The following is a 17,788-nucleotide window of genomic DNA, read 5'->3' on the forward strand; positions in this document are numbered from 1 at the left end:
ATAATTTAATCTTGAATTCAAAATGCAGACATCTTCCCTAAGCCAACATCTACGTACTAGAGCATGTTCTGAAAGTGAATTTTTAAATTATTAAATTGTCTAAAAATGTACATATTCTAACCATTGATTTTCCCAAGCTAAATCTCCCCCTACCCCCTTGTTTTTTTACCACCTCAGTGAACACTGGAAAACAATTTGAGTTGACATGTTCTTGGTAAATGACACAGAGGACACCATGGGCTACTGTGGAGTTTTGTCATAGATGACTCCAAATAATGCTCACTAAAAATTCACATCTTGTAAAAGTTCTGCTTATATTATTATTATACCATCAAGCTTTTAACCAGGCGATAACTTTTACAGAAACCATCATTTTAAATACTCTGAAGGCCAACAAAATGACCAAGCCGTATAACGACTGAGGGTGAAGATTAGCTTCAATATCTGCACAACTCACATATGCCTTTTAAGCATAATAAAAAGGATCATTTCATACTGCCCTTTGATCAGGCAACCAACAATTTGGCTGTGTCTATCCTATAGGGTTTCATGAACTTTTCTCCTGTTTCAGATCTTCACTTTCCATAGCTATTCTGAAAATGATCCTAAAGGGGATCTTTAAACAAATTTTTCCTTTCCTAGTTGATCACACTTTTTATTTAATTTCATCTCCCAAAATTTCTCTTTTTAATTGGGAAAAAAAATCAAAATTCCATGATTTGTTTTTAAATATTCCCACAAGAATAATGGTTTCATGTAGCTCTTGCTCGGTATTTTCTCTCATTAAGATTAGAATTATTTCCATCTTTAGTTATAAAAACCTAAGCGTCTAAGTGCATCCTATACTTTTAAGATTAACTGTATCTGCTTATTACTAATTCATTGGCTATGGGTTGGATTCTTCTATATCTTCTTTACTGTCAAGTTTACTTTAGGGAGTTCCAGGGGCAATAACACATTGATGATAACACTTGATGATTTTTTGTTGTACATTTCCTTCTATATGTTAGCATTTTCACTTGTATCAGAAAGTCCATGTATTTATTGACCGGACAGATGCTTAAGCCACTAATCCATATTATGTTTCTTCCTTTTCTTTTTAAAAATTTATATGTGTGTATATATATATACACACACACACACACACATATATATATATAATTTTTTGTACAGATGTGGTCTTGCTATTTTTTTGCTTTGTTTTGTTTTTATTTTTTATTTTTCCTACTCTCACAATCTGTTCTCAGAGTCTTCCTATGTTGGCCAGGCTGGTCTCAAACTCCTGACCTCTGTGATTCTCCAAACTCAGACTCCCAAAGTGCTGGGATTCCAGGCTCCCAGCCCGTATTCTCATGTTAAATTAAGATCTTAACATTATATTGTTATATATTTAAAAGGGAAAAAAAATTATACAAACCATTTTTCAGTATTTTCACATTATCATATAAAATATATTGCCCATATCAACTATAGCAAGAACTAATTTAATAAGACATTAAACACATACAAACATACATATACATACCAATTGATAAGGAGACAAACTATATTTTCAAAACATATTTAGTCTCCTTGAAGTTTGTGTATTTGGCAAAAAATAAAAAGTATATGTGTATATATACATATGTGCATATATATTTTTTTAGTTAGGCAAGTCTCCCTGATAAATGACATGTTCTAGAGTGTCCCTTCCACAAACTAGCAGTGAAAAGTCTGTGTCACTAGTGTATTGTTTTCACAGTATTTCTTCCTGTTTACTCTAATGAGGCTGTCACCATCACTAGGAGCCCCAGTTATACAAAACCTCAACTTTACCAGTTATTCACTGAATTTCTACTCTAGGATCTCACTTGAGGGGTTGGGGGCAGAATGGTCCCAGAGGCAAAGACGTGATTCCCTTTCTAAGTTAATATGGCTTGTGACCCACGTCTTAGGGGCACTAAGTTAAGAATTTGCCATTTAAAAAGTAAATTTGGTTTCAGATGGCTCTGTTTTTATCTTCTACCTATCCACACTCATTAGTAGATTTTTATAAACCTTGAGGGAATTTGTACTTCATGCTGCACAATAAGGTTAAAGGGTTAAGAGTATCTAAAGATTCTAGGAAATAGTAAGATTTTCTTCATTCACCTAGAGAAACAAGTAAGTATGGTACTCATGGCTTCCGTTTAGTAAAGGGTGTTTCCCAATTTAATGATGTCTAACCAGAACAATTCAAGGAACCATCAGAAGAATGGGGAAACTACATTGGATTTAAGTTCTAAAATTTTAGTAACAGAAAAGCAAAAAAGACATGACTTCATGTTGCATCAAGGGAAATGGCAGATATTCTTTTCTTCCTACAAGACAATCAGTATGTGAGAGTTAAAAAAAAAAAAAAAAGCCTCTTAAAAGCCCTGCCCTGACAGTTTATGATTATATATAAAGGGAAAATAAAAATTCTAAGAGGAATTCATCTTGTCAACATTAAAAGGAATGAAAAAAAAACTATCTTGTTTGACATTATTTACCATATTACAATACTACATAGACAGTAATGCAAAAACTAAAGTAAAAAACACAACAAAAAACTCTTATGAAACTTTATGTTCCTAACATCTAATTAGAATATAAAAATAACTGGAAATGAGTCACATAGAAGGATATCAGTCAATAAATAAAGTTTAGAATTAAACAGAAATACTCCAAACAGAAATACCACATATATATATTGAAAGCCACACTATTATTTCTTTTTAAGATTTCCAAATGTCCAATGAGTTCTTTTTTTCTTATAGAAAATTCCTAACTTTTTTAATGTTGTCAAAAGAAAAAAAAAATTCCAACCTTCATTCCAAGACATTTCTTCAAGATATACTTGAGCATCTACTGGTCCTATATTTCTTAGATCATCTTCTGTAAAATATAAAACATGACATTTATTGTAAAGCATGATACTTTAGTTGTAACCTTGAAGAATGCTAAAAAAGGCAACGCCAGCCTGGTCACTACAATTCTAACTTACCTATCACTTAAAAATTTAGCCTAGTACTTTTGACAGTAGTGTTAAAGTAACCTGACTTTAGCTGACTGAAAAATCTAGAACATACCATTTCTTATACATTTTAAGTCAAAATCAATCCCATTTTTCACAACCATGCAACATGGAAAAGCATGAAGTTAATTCTGGTGATTCTTTGCAATCAACTAGTGACTTCTATTTTGTAAGCAGTAGGGAAATGTATTTTGTTTGTTTGGCTTTTGTCAGATAAACTAGCTAAGAAAGCAGTGTGGAGTTGGATAAAAATAACTATCTGAACCTTAGTTGTAATATTTTACTAACTTTCTAACATTAGGTGTATCGGTTAGTTCATCTCTAAAACAGCAGTTATGTCTTCTTTTCTGCTTCAGGAGGTTTGCTGTTGACTGAATTGTGTCCCCCTCCAATTAATATGTTGAAGCCTTAACCCATAATTTGACTGTTCTTAGACATACAGCTTTTAGGAGGTAATTAAGGTTAAATGGAGTCATAAAAGTGGGGTTCTAATCCAGTAGGACTGGTGGCCTTAAAGGGAAGGGATTAGAGAGCAATCTCTTTCCACATGCACCCACACATACAGGAAGGAGCATATGAAGGCACAGCAAGAAGGAGGCTGTCTGCAAGCCAGAAAAACAGCCCTCATCAGAAACCGAGTCAACCAGCACCTCGATCTTGGACTTGCTAGCCTCCAGAACTGTGAGAAATACATTTTGTTTATGCCACCCAGTCTATGGTACTTTGTTATGGCAGCTGAGGCAGACTAACAGAAAGGTGTTCTCCATGTCAAATGAGATCAGACTAAAAGTGCTTTAAAAAATACTGCTGTATCCAAATGTAAAAGGCTATTAATCATTTTACATTTGTTTGCAAGAGATTAACTTAAAGGAATATTTATTTCAATATTTCAGTAACCCCACAACACAAATGTATTGTGTTGATGTTCTATTGCTGTTTCCTGGTCCAAAGTTTTTGTTGCAGACTGAAGGTCCGAGGAAGCCTGGAATTCCACCTACAGTTTGTAACAGGAGCATCTACTCTCTTGCTTAAAACAAGTGTTCTTTGGGTCAAAAATGGCAGCCAAAGATGGGAAGCATTTGTCTTTGTTTTAAAAGGCATGTTATATTTCCTGTATGCTTGTATTGTTCTTCTAGAAGTAAATAATTTAAAAAAAGAAGAAAAAAGAAAAACAAAACAAAAAACCCTACTAAAATCCACTCCCCACCCCAATAAAATTTTCTTTAGCTGTCTCACTAGTCTCTTGTTCACTTGCTGAAAATGCTTCCCTTTGTTCTGTGATGTGAATGCCCTCAATTTAATTATATTTAGTAACTGCCTGTTCAAAATTGATTAGTGAGTTATATAATTTTAAAATAGATAAAAAGGTTATACAATATTGTGAACTCACCATGGTTTTCTATTAAAGTATGTCAGGTATTAGGCCACTTCATATTTACTGGGTACCAGTAGTCTATTAGACTGTCCCTAAAATCCAAAGATAAGGATTCTGCCTAGTGGTCAGAGATAGTTCCTCCATCTCTGTATGTCTACTGAATAGCTTATGCAGAATCTATCTGTATGCTAAGTAATTTCTGAACAAAACAATTTAATTCCACACTCTATGTAAAGTACAGTAGGCTATATGCTATTCAGATATTCCTAATTTAAAAAAATTCTATCTAAAATTCTCATGAGTGGGGACAAAAATCTTAATCACATTTTAATTTCTTACTCAGAAGGACCAGGGTTGTTTGCTAGAATTGGGAGATTAAACAGTTTCAGATTTGAGGAATGGGGGTAATAACTGGCACTTAACAAATCCTATTTAGGGGAAAAACAGGTATACATTTCTAACGAAGCCACCTGTATTCCAGGGTATCTTATAGACATTTTAAGAAATTTTGAAATCAATCAAAGCAAATCAGACAAGACAGAAATAATGACAAGATGAATCAGCTTTCTTAATCTAACCTATCTTGAACCCCTGTAATATATTAATTGTACAAAAAGACAACCCATTCATATATATTCCATGATGCCATTTTTTATTTAAAAATAATAAATTAGAAATGACTTGCAAATATAACTGCCAATCTACTGGGAAGCTATTGTTCTTCACACATAGTTACTATTTCATGTGCAACCCTTTCTATTATTCTACCTACTCAAAAAAGTGGCTTTTTCAGTTTTATTACTATGTTTTCTTCATCTCTATGCATAGGAACTTTAGAGTAGCTACCTATTTCTTGGTTGAAAAGTTAGCTTAGACCATATCTCATGGTAAATACGAAAAGAGAATACACAAAAATGGTTAGTACCTTGCCCAAGAGTATATTAAAACATTTTCATATTCTGTGGCTGTTTAAACATCTGTATGTTGACCTGATTATTCAGTACCATGGGCACAAACAGCCTAGGTTCCTGTAGGGATTCTGGTTTTAAAAAACCAGTATCTGACAAAAAATATAACACACTGTATGATTACCCGTTACACAAAATGTAACTGGCAAAACTACCCTATGATGGTGGGGGAAATGAGGAGTTAGTGGTAACTGGAAGAAGTCATAAGAGGCTTTCTGGGTCAGACATTGTGGCTCACGCCTGTAATCCCAGCACTTTGGGAGGCCGAGGCAGGTGGATCACCTGAGGTCAGGAGTTTGAGACCAGCCTGACCAATATGGTGAAACCCCATCTCTACTAAAAATACAAAAATTAGCCAGGCATGGTGGTGTGCACCTGTAGTCCTAGCTACTAGGGAGGCTGAGACGGGAGAAATGCTTGAACCCAGGAGGCAGAGGTTGCAGTGAGCCGAGATCGCACAATTGCACTCCAGCCTGGGTGACACAGTGAGACTCCATCTCAAAAAACAAACAAAAAAAAAACAAAACCAGAGGCTTTCTGGTTAAATGGGTGTGTTCACTGTGAAATCCATCAAGCTATACGCTTAGATTTATGCACTTCTCTGTAAGGATTAAATTTTTAAAAGTTTTAAAGGTAGTATGTTGAGACTCTAAGTGGCTACATTTTTAAATAGAAATAAGAAAAGGAGAAAGAAGAAACTCAAGAAGGTGTATATTCTTTGAAAGGATGGTAATCTAACAATTTCTGAAAAAGGCGAGGGGTGATTAACTCAGGGGAAAATTGGATCCCTGGAGAACTGTATAATGAGCAGACGTGGCACACACGAGTAAAAGGTGAATCTAAATGTGGGCGATGGGGGGTGACCAAGATCCTTTGTTGAGAGGCAGGTGTCCAGGGATGGGGCAACAGCAAATTCCCTCTCCTCAAACCCCACTACAATTACAAAGAAGGAGCACAAACAAATCAATGTTTTTTTTCTTTTTAAACAATGATCTCTGCTTGTCCACCATTGTGGTTATAATTAAAAAACTTAATTCTTCCCCATCCTCTAAAGTAACTTACAGGAACCCTGTAATTAGCTTTAATAATTGTCTACTAATCAGGCATGGCATTTTCAAAACAGATAAGTTAGTTTTCTTTTGTAGTATTACATAAATATTTTTCTCTTGTAATAAAACATTTTAATAGGTATCTAGAAAGGTAAATCCTATCTCCTAAAGTTCCCCTGTTAACATGACACTACTAAAAGGCTTGAGAAAACATAAACTGATTTAGAGAGTGATTTAATCAAATGAACAGATCCAAGATATTAAATTTGGAATTTTTGATATAGAATGGTAGTAAGCATTTTGAAACAAAATACAGCCATTTGGAAATAAAAAGCATTGTCTAGCATGTGGTATACTCTTACAGTGAGTCCAATGATACTAAATGATTGCTGATTCTTTTGAAGTAAATGGGTTCAACTTTTTCTAAGGTATCTAGGAACATTAAGGTCTGTTCATACCCTGTGCTGTGCTCACAAGCTTAGCCAAATATGGAAACAAGAAAAACTTCCAAATCTATTTACATACAGAAGTCAGTACATTATAAAGAGAGGTTCTTGAGAAATCTAATGTTAAAATCAAATAATGTATGTGCTTACTTGAAAAAGAATCTTTCAACCTTTAGAAGTATAGGCCCTTCTGACCTTGTGTTCTATTGGATTTGTCTGACAACAAGAGGTGAAAGAATTCTGTGGCTCCATTGTCTCAACAGTGGGATCTAAGAAAACACTGGCAGGACTCATCAGAGAGGTTTATGAGCCTGCAATTCAAAGAGATTAAAAGGGAAATCTACGGAGATTCTTTCACACTGAAGAATAACATTAAATAACTATTAGCAGCTTGGTTCAGTAAAGCTTACTAGAGCTCTCGCTGGGTCATTCACAACTTTCTAAAAGAGGAAAGGTTTTTTTTCAGCTCCATTTGGGAATCAATAAATATTTCTTACTTCTTACAAGACAATGGAATTCCTGTCTTTTTAAGCTTCCTTCTAATGATAGTAAAATTTCTAAAACAACTCTTTGTTTCATGCCTAAATAATTACACATCCTAATCCCAGGAAACCTTTTCTATCTGTAGTTACAATTTAAAAAATAAAGTAAAAATAAAAAATAAATAACAGCAACAAAAAACTACAGGGGAGAGAAATTTAACTTTATTCATTATGGCAGAGATATTTCAAAGTCTTATTTAACCCCATACTGGCCAAAAGATCAAGTCCACCTGCAGCTCTGTCCATATTATTCATGTGTGGCAGTGCCACGTTATTCACATGATCACCACATCCCCACAATGCTCTCATTTAGCAATTAGTCCACTGTGTTTATTTTTATGCCATTTCAAGTGTTTAAAGTTTATTTCACACTTAAAGACATTGGTGTGTAAGTTAAAAATAAATAGCAGTTTTTCCTTTAGGTCTAATTGAGTATCTTGCTGTCTTAAAACCAAGTAATTTAATTTTAAACCATCACCTCATTCTTAAAGAACACTTCACTATGCATAATTAAATTTTTTATGTAGGAAGTAACTTGAACATAATCAGTTTCCCTGTCTTTAACATGTCTCTGCTCTTGAAAAATTCTCTAACTTGATAAGAGATTGAGAAACAGGCAACATTTAATTTGAAGCCTGTTCTTTAAGTCATAAACCCTATAATCCTTTCCCAGATGAATCTGAAGAGTCATTATTACAAGGCTTTCCACACTGAAGAAAAACTACAAACTTGGAACCTGCTTATGAACTTGAATAACTGTGGAGATTTTATAAACTGTAGGTAAACCCAGTGTTCACTGAAGGTACCAAATGAAGCCCAGAAACTGATTTCCTTCTGCTTCACTAGAAAACACGTAAAAGAGCAGCAGCAGGCCTGGTCTCTTGTTCTGACCCTCAAATATCACTCGTACGTGACTATCTGGAACTACAAATAGTAGATTGTACACAACTCATACAAAATAGTGACTGAGAAAAAATGGCTTTGAATTCCCCTCAATCAACTACTTTATGTGACCTTAGTCAAATTACTAAACCTGAAAAACAGATATTCTCTGAAAAACGGGTATTAATATCTTCCTCACAAGGTTGTTAAACAATGTTTAAAAGAACTACCACAGTTCTATTGCTTAATAAAAATGACAGTTATTTTTAAACTACTGTTATCTCTCAGTGTTTGTGTTGAACTATCTATACCAGACCATAAGAAAATGACTAAAAACCAATCCATTATTAGCAGGACAAAAATACCTCAAGTACCACAGTGTAGGAAAGCAACTCTTGACTTTGGATTTATAAGTGTTGAAGTCTGATGTACTTTGCTATTGTATGACTCATTTTTATCAAAGTCACAGCCTATATAATTATTCAGCCCTTCCAAAATATCAAACATAGAACCAAATGATAGGAACCAGATGAAAAAAAGTTCAAAATAATTCTATGGTTTTAGTTCAGAGGGCACAAATGATGATGGATTAGAGTATCAGAAGGCTCTGGTGGGTGGTAGGGAGTTGGGGGTAGGGGAGATGGAAGGACCCAAGTTGAACCTTGAACAAAGAATAAGAATCAGAACAGGAGGGTGGTTCTGATTAATAACAAACAGTATAAACAGATGTGTGTCTGGGAGCCCCTAAATGGACCAGGGGACAAAATTCACATTAGGTTTGAAATAGGTAATAAGTCGGAAAAAATAGCAGGGACAAGCTTAAAAGCTTCTGTCCCATTTAAATTCCAAGTGAATGGGTAGGTGTTATTTTGGGAGGGTGCAGAGTTATAAATGTTCTTAAATAGAGGTGTGAGAATAAAGAAAGCTGCTAGATCAATCAAAATGTAAAGTACTGTGGGAGAAGGCAGTAATAGAGAATGGAAGGCCAATTAGCGGATATGGAAATAATCTGGGTATGCTTTATAATCTGGGGATGGACTACTGTGGTAGCTGTGAGAATAAAAGCTCACACAGGGGAAACAACATTAAAAAAGAACAAATGTCAACTGGCATTTCTGATTCATTGACTGTAACCAGAGCAAAGTAGAAGTAAACAGAGTGTAATATGAAACCAAGGTTGAGGAAAAAATAAGAAAGGTGACTCAGTCAGTCTTGATTTTGGACCCACTGATTTCAACTGGGTCAAGTAACCAAGTGGAAGTTGGGAGAGAGGTTAAAGTTGGAAACAAAACTTCCTAAAATTTTAGACTTCTCCATTATTAAATCAGAACTCTCAAGTCTGTTCAAGTGTCCCAGAATTATAACTATAATCTTGCCCATAGGTTTCTATAGCATTATTTGAAAGTAGACAAACTTTTACTCAAAACCAATGAAAAATGATCCTAAAATACATTTTCATTGCACAAACAGTTATTTGCATTCAAGTAAAGGTAGCAAGTAGTGTGAGTAGTCATCTTGCAACAAGTAAGTTGGGGCGAGGGAACCTGCACAGAAAGTTTTATGTATACTGTCTTCTCCCACTCAAGATAAAGCCAGTCCCCAACTGTCGAGATGGATTTTCTGCATCATTTCACATACTTATTTTTCTCAGAAACGGTCACCAAAAAAACATACCCCCGATGCTTATCTTCCACGTTTTACCTGAAGCAAATTTTTACAACCAATTTTGAAATTCCTAAAATCAAATGGAAATATTATGACCATAAATGGACCCTAATCTCACTAATTCAAGTATTTTGTAAGGGTCAGCTTTAGGACACAATTTCACAAATATCCACTGGCCTTAAGTTATTATTCCTAACAGTTAACCAAAATTTATATTATCTACATATTTCCCTCTTACGGAGTTTCTATAACATTAACATGCTTTTCAGGAAGGATTCTTATTTTGAGTTTAAGAAATTACATGTTGACTTATCTGACACATGTTGGTGGGGTTTTAAGGTATGTTCCTCATTTGTTTTAAGATTTGCTTATCTTCCATTCCATTTATTTGCTTATCTTTCCAAATATTTATCGTAATAAAGGGATGGAGTAAATTGTGTAATACAAACCAGAAATGACCTCTTGTATCTACCTAAGCAGAGCAGCTGATTAGCTTTGAGCAAAGGCACACTCACTTTACAATATCTGGCCCAATCCCCTCTGAGCCACGCTGTTTTGGGTATCCAATTATGTAGAGTGAAGGTTCCACCTTACCAAAATAATTCACTAACAGAGTACTAAGATATATCCTAATATAAAATAATGTATCAGCAAGGATTCCAAACACAATCTACTCTTTTAAACATTATTTAATCTGATTAACTGTATTTGAAGGTTTGCTACTCTTCAGATCACAGAGAAGTACTTAACTCATAAGCTGTGTCACTCTATAGAGCCACTAAGACATCAGGGATCTGTGACTTTCACATTACAAAGCTACTGAATCATGACAACCATTATTTTCCCATGATATAATTCTGATGTGTTTTTAATGTGCTTAATATATAAGGACCACTCCCCACAAGATTTACAAAGGCAGCGAAATCTACTCAACAGGTATTATTCATGTGAACATTTTATAAATCCTGAAAGGGTTTTCCAAAGTGCTCATCTGGTTGAAATGCAAAGCCTAATCTTGAATAACTACATGCCTTTCTGGGGAACACTGGAAGCAGCCTTTGGAGACATCCTCAGAAGCAATAAGGTAAATATGCCAACTAGAACTAATTGATTAAATTCACTAGTTAACATTACTTTCAAAATGTATCATCTCTGGGAACTAATTATTACTCATCTTTTTCTTAAATTTACTTTTCTTCAGCCTGGCCAACATTACCCTAAAATGTCAACTAAGCATATAGAAGTAGGAATGAGGGAGAAAAAAACATACGTGCAATACTTTAGGTTATCTGCCCTGGAGTATTACTTCTTCTTTATTGGAAAGAACACATTTGATCATTTCTTTTGAGAAGCAAAGAAATACGGATGTCAAGTGTCCCTTTAAATTATCTTTTAGATAAATATGGCTGTGGGCGATATTGATGAGGCTTTCCTTAAGACAGAGCACCAACATGGAGCTGTGAAACATGAGAAAGCATTCAAGATCAGCTAATAAAGCATTTCCTACCTCCTTCTCAAGTATTACAGAGCTCAATTTTATTTTACACTGCAAGTTAATGGTGGGCAGGAAACAAACATATTTAAAGCACACCCTATGAAAAGAAAGGTTTACAATGAACTATCACCACACGTAAAAAGAGTTCTGTATAACAAAGCTATTTCCATGTCTCCAGGGGGTGACACAGGAAAAAAGAGTGCTTTGACCTGGTTATAACAAACTCTCTCTCTCAGTAACCTATCCTGGTCTTTAACAAATTATTACTCTCAAAGGTTTTGCTTCCAGCAAACCTAAATCATCACTGTTAGAGAAGTTCAAGTTCATTTCCTTTTTTTTGAGGAGTCATTTTACTGAAGCTGAGTCAAGAAGAAAAAATTAATAAGAGTATTCAAAAGAAGTAACAATATGAAAGTAGGTTTATTGCAAGAGTTTTGAAAAATAGCTCTGGTATGAAAGGCTTAAAAATAGCAATTATATTTGGATACTCTTCTTACCTAAACAGTAAGTCAATCTCCATTTAAAATGGAAACAAAGTCATCTCAGTATCTGGAGCCTCTGGTAAAGGAGGAAATACTTAGTACTTAAATCTGAGGTACTAAAGTGTCATGAAAAGCTGTCCTTCTAGAACAGCTAAATTCAGTAATATGCTGCCTGAAAAACTTGCAGAGCAAACTGATATTTTATAAATTCCAAACTATTTATCTGAATCATGAATCAGGTCCAACTCTCACAGTATTTAGTTGGTCTAAACTTCATTGTGACCTCATCTATGACCTACAGGAGTACCCTGTGACACAGCAGGCCACAGGTGCTTCCATTAAGAGCTTAAAAGTAGGACTCAAAGCTCAAAAGAAATCCACAGTTCTAAGGACCTTTCGAAGACAATGAAAAAGTCATGAATATGGTGATTATTTGTCTTCTGACATCTTTCAAACCTTCCTTCATGCAATTCTATGCTCACTTTTAACCTGGTTTCCTATTTCTTTCTGTTTCTGGCCTACCCCACCCTGTAGCTTCTTGAGAAAATATTTTTATGATTCGTGATCCCTCCCTACCTCTTTCTCTTTAGAAAGCAGGCTTCTAGTCGACTTCACTAATATGTTCTTAATAGTACATAGGCTGTGCAGTGGCAAAAATGTAGAGTGACATTGAAAGTATATACCCTATACTCTTTAGGGTACAATGTTGTGTGAATTATTCTTATCTCAAGCAAACTGGCATCCGATATACTGGAGACTAGTAAAGATGTGCAAAAACACATGAAAGAATCATCATCTCCAGTAGAGTGTAGTGGCTTTAGGAACATAGATTTCTAACACACAACACATTCATGTGCATTAGTTTCAATTCTTTCATAGAAATTATGTGAACCAAGGTTAAAAAGACACCTACAGGTAGAACTTATCAAATGAAGCCATTTCTACATTCTTTTGCAAGAAGTACAAACACACTTAAAAAATAAATACATTAGACAGATGTTCATTATGCACCCAGCAAAAGAACCCAATATTCAAGCCATTTTTGAAAATTAATCCAAATTATTTGCAAAGGTACACTCATCAGGTTCTTAATATTTAAGAAAAAATTAAGCTCATCAGTCTTTTAAAAAGTAGTACGGCCTTAGAGCTGATTAGTACTATAAATAAGTCACTCTTACAAACAAATACTCCAGTACATAAACAGTTCAAGTCTTTCCACACCAAAGTATCACACACAGCCTTTAAGAAACAATTTTTTTTGGTAGAAATCCCTCTGAAAATAAATAGGGATGTCTTGCAAATGTCACTGGCTTCATCTTATAATGCTGTGTTTTAAAAATAAAGGCTTGCTTCTCAAATCAAATTTTGATAACCTTAGTGCTAACAAAGCCTCAAAATCATCTTGTGAGATCTGATGGTGTGCTACTGTAGGGCATGGGAGGGGATTCAATAAGCAACTACAGAGACAGTCAGCTTTTATCAACACATCCTAGTCAATGCTGAGCCTGATGTGCTATTGGAGAGAGCGATTGAGTGTTTTCCCCTCGGGCTGTAACTGATTATTGACTCCTCCCATTAGCATGTGGAGTGCATATTGAAGGTTCAAACACAAGGCTGAGGGACTCCTGTCCCTAGGCCAGTGCTGAAAGACAGCCTATCACTTTGTGTAACTGCAGTCCATGTGTGACAAACCTGACCTACATTTCTCTCTTTCTTTCTCACAACAGCTTGTCACTGTTTTAAGAAGCTATTTTCTAAAAAGCATAAAAGAAATGACTTTTAAAATTGCTTAGGTAATCTGCATTCCTAAAATATCATTTATACCAATCATAAGGAATAGTTTATCCTGAAGATAATCATGAAACTCAGCCTAAAATGAGCTCAAAGATAGCAGAGTGCTTTATTATGTCATCTTATATATAGTATCTTCATTTGGATTATCATTTATACTGTATAGTCTTCAAAGTACTATAATTAAAATAGTAATCCATACATATTTATTTAAAAAGAAGTTTTTATACACATAAAGCATATTAATTAGGAATGTGTAATTAAACAGTTTTCAAATGTAAAAAAAATAGCTTTCAAGGCTTCACAAGAAGCCACATCCTAGTAGTTTTCTTAACTTCTCAATGGATACACAATAATCACTGCTAATAATAGGGCATAATTAAAAACAGTGATGGAGGGGAGGAATAAAGGCAACAACACTTGGAACACATGCTGGAAAATGCTCCCCAGGAACGACTGCAGAGTGTGCTTCTAAGAGTTGCCGATGTGCTGTGGCTCCTCAACACAAGTACCTACCACACCGCTGCAAGTCATACTCTCTTTTTGTCTCTTCATTTCCTAGAATTTTCCATGCTTGATCAATTTCGATGAACTTCTGTACACATTCCTCCACTGTTCCTGCTGATACATCTGTACTTTGTTTATCTGGATGATACTGCCAATCAAAAATAAGGGTGGGAGGGAGTGAGTAGAGAGAGCTGAGGGGGTTACATTTAAAAAAAATTGTAAATCTGAGCTTTAGTTAAGAAGGTAATGAGAAGATGAAAACTAAATGCCAAGGCAATGAGACAACAGTGTTGGACACAGGAGACAACTGCCAGGTTAATTAGACCACTGGAGTAGCTATAAATCCACCAGTGACATGATCTGTCACAACGTGCAAAGACAGCATTTTCTGGATAATTTGTTCATGGAATCCTTGGTCTCATGGACAATTTACCTAGAGAGGATGACTAACACAAATAGCAACAGGTATGCGCAGACGAGCAGGACATGAAACAGGAAGAGCACAAACTAGGCAGAGTATGAAGCTTTCCTTACACAATGTGCTTACCTATAGATAGCATTATACAATGGACCACTAGGTCTTTCTTATGAAATTATACAATCATAATTTTAAATAAAAATATATCTAATTATAAACATGACAACTTTCATCTTCTTCCTCAGCCCTGAAGATTATAAAGTTATAAATCCCCAAGCATACATTTTTATTAAAAACTCGTTATTCTAGGCCAGATTTGTAAGAAATAACTTTAAAGAACTCAAACACTTAGATGTAAATTAATTCATTAAAGAATCTTTCTTATGTGAATTTTCTAAAAAGTCTAAAAATTTTTGTTTTCAATATGCAGTAATTTCTTTATACTACTAGGTCAAAAACAGGAAGCTTTATGCCAATTCATAAATTCTCAAATGCTGATGTACATGTAGCTCACTAAATAGTTATCCAGTAGGATCACTTATCACTTCTCCTATCTCCTTCCTTCCTTTTCTTCTATGTTCTCTGTGATTCTCCCTTTTCTTTTCATCTAACAGTTCTGAAAGGATCAATATGTCATTTGCTTTTCAGCAATCTCCCAACAAATGGGAAAAGATTATATAAATTTAGAGACATTTCAGTGAAACAATCTGGGGGTAACAATAGCACATATTCAGATATGTAAATTTTCTTACTTTCAAGTAAATAAGGAACTCCCAGCCTGTATGATGCTTACCAGGTTCTTCTGTGAAACCAAATATCAGAATAGCATTTGCTGTGCTAGAGAGGATCCTTAGTGGTGTGTAGAAAATGAATCTATCGTTAAAAGATAGTATTTATCCAATAATTACTTCGACAGTTTTATACTTTAATTTCAAAAAGTCAACTTAGGAATGTCCTTTTAATGCAGAATACTTTTTTTAAAATGTCTTACTCTTTTTCCAAGTTTTTACAATAAAACAGGCAAATAACCATATATACATTTCATGACTCATCAGTGTGGTTGGTTCATATATTCCTCAATTAATGGTACAATAATTTCAATTATTTCATTGACTGCCTTGCAGACATTATCAGGAGCACAAAAAAAAATTGCAAGTACCATGTCATTTATTATCTAAATTGCTAAGGCCAAAGTCACTCAGTAAGTTGTGTCAAGTACCATGAAGCAAAATGTCTTCAATTCTCAATCTAGAATTTGTAAAGTATGTAAGTTTTAATTAAATCACAGACTATTTTAAAAATAGATTCATTTTCAGGATGAACTTCTCCACACTGCTGAAGATGCTCTCTAGCACAGCAAATGCTATTCTGGTATTTGGTTACACAGAACAACCTGGTAAACATTATACGGGCTGGGAGAAAGATTCTAGGGCAGACAACGAGGAATAGGCTTCCATTTTCCCTTTGGCAAACTACTTCTCTTCCTATTAAATCTATCAGTTATCAACATTTAGATATTTAAACTAATGTAAGTACTGAAGAAAAGGAAACTAAGGTTTTATTGTTTCATGTTCTTTGCCCGTGATTTATTAAATGATGCTCATAAAAGTTATTTCTATACTGAGGTTTTGGCAATCTCTAAAGTTGGGATATTCAAGCAATATCCCTAAGCCAAAGTGGAGTTGGCTGCATTAAAGTTCTCTAGCTGACCCATTCCTCTAACACTACACAAAGGTTTGTCTAACAAGCTTAGTATAACTAAATGTTATTATATGTAACATATTCAAATAAGCCATGATACATTTATGATACATTTACATGGGAAAACTCTTAATTTCAGTATGTCACAAGCATTAAGGCCCTGGAGAACTTGTTCTAAATTTGTAGCTATAGAGTAGGAGTAAAGATCAACAGGTAGGTAATTTCTCATGGGCCAATAAAGGAAGTCTACTTGGTACAATGAATAGAAGAGGTTAGGCCTGATCATGTACAAGTCTAACCAAGAAAGCCCTATAAAACCAGGAATTAATTCCTGGATGCCCTAAACTAAAAAATACTACTAAATTTTATTATGAGTCACAAATCAGTTCTATGATAGTGAAAGGACAATTCAATCTCTTTCCCTAATTTGGTATTTTTCTGATTAGTAACTGAAACAAGGGGCTCACCATCTGAGGCTTTAAGTCTATTCAGATTCCATGACATTTATTTAATGGGTACACTCCATTAAAAAATTACAAATATAGCAAGAAAATAAGTATATAATTTGGGATGCTTTAAAGCCTTAGTCCAATGTGTTTTGACAGCAACTTTCAGAGCAAAGTGAAGGTCTAAGAAAAGGAATAACTGTCTGTGGTAGGCTGATAATGGCCCCCAAATATATCACGTCCCACTATCTGGTACCTGTAAATGTTACTTTATTTGGAAAAAGGAAGTTCACAGATATGATTACATTGTAGTTCATGAAATGGGAAGATTTTGCTGGATTATCTGGTTGGACCCTAAATGTATTCAAAGTGTTCTTAGAAGAAAGAGGCAGAGAGAGAGCTGACACACAGAAGAGAAGGTGATGTGAAGACAGTGCAGAGAGAGGTCTGAAATGCTGCCCTTGAAGACTGGAGTAAAGTGGCCACAAGCCAAGGAATGCCTGCAGCCTCCAGAAGCTGGAAAAGACAAGCAATGGATTCTCCATCAGATCCTCCAGAGGGAGTGCAGCGCTGCCAACACTTTGAACTCAGCCTGGTTATAATTATTTTGGACTTCTTCAGAACTATAAAAGAATAAATATTTGAAACCACCCAAGTTTCTGATAGTTTGCTTTTACAGCTATGAGAAATTAAAACCCAGTCCAAATATATCTATGATTTACAATTGGAATGCAAGACACTAGAATGTGTTAAGTAGAAGTTTTAATTACAAGGGCTACTCATAAAATGGTGTCATTACACACATTCTTAAAAATATGAAATTTTTCTCTATTGCCAATGGGAAAACAAGCCCCTAATCCTAGGTTTAAAGGGTTTCTGATCTCAAAGTGTATGTTAATTTTGTTCCTACTATTTCTAAATCTGAGCTATCCTGTGGAAGGTAGACTCATTATGACCCTAAAAGACCACAGTCATTTTCCTTCTGTT

At 34.8% G+C, this 17,788-nt stretch overlaps 1 protein-coding gene across 2 annotated transcripts in view; it reads right to left on the reverse strand.

The window, feature by feature from the left end:
- Positions 1–17,788, reverse strand: part of DNAJC24 (DnaJ heat shock protein family (Hsp40) member C24) — a 58,750-nt gene that overhangs the window by 7,032 nt on the left and 33,930 nt on the right. For both annotated transcript variants that reach the window (XM_015114513.3, NM_001261745.1), the window contains 2 exon segments: positions 14,246–14,384; positions 2,827–2,895 (listed from right to left, as the gene is read on the reverse strand). In XM_015114513.3, coding sequence (XP_014969999.1) covers positions 2,827–2,895; positions 14,246–14,384 — 208 coding nt within the window.

This window comes from Macaca mulatta, chromosome 14, assembly GCF_049350105.2.
Source record: "Macaca mulatta isolate MMU2019108-1 chromosome 14, T2T-MMU8v2.0, whole genome shotgun sequence".
NCBI lineage: Eukaryota > Metazoa > Chordata > Mammalia > Primates > Cercopithecidae > Macaca > Macaca mulatta.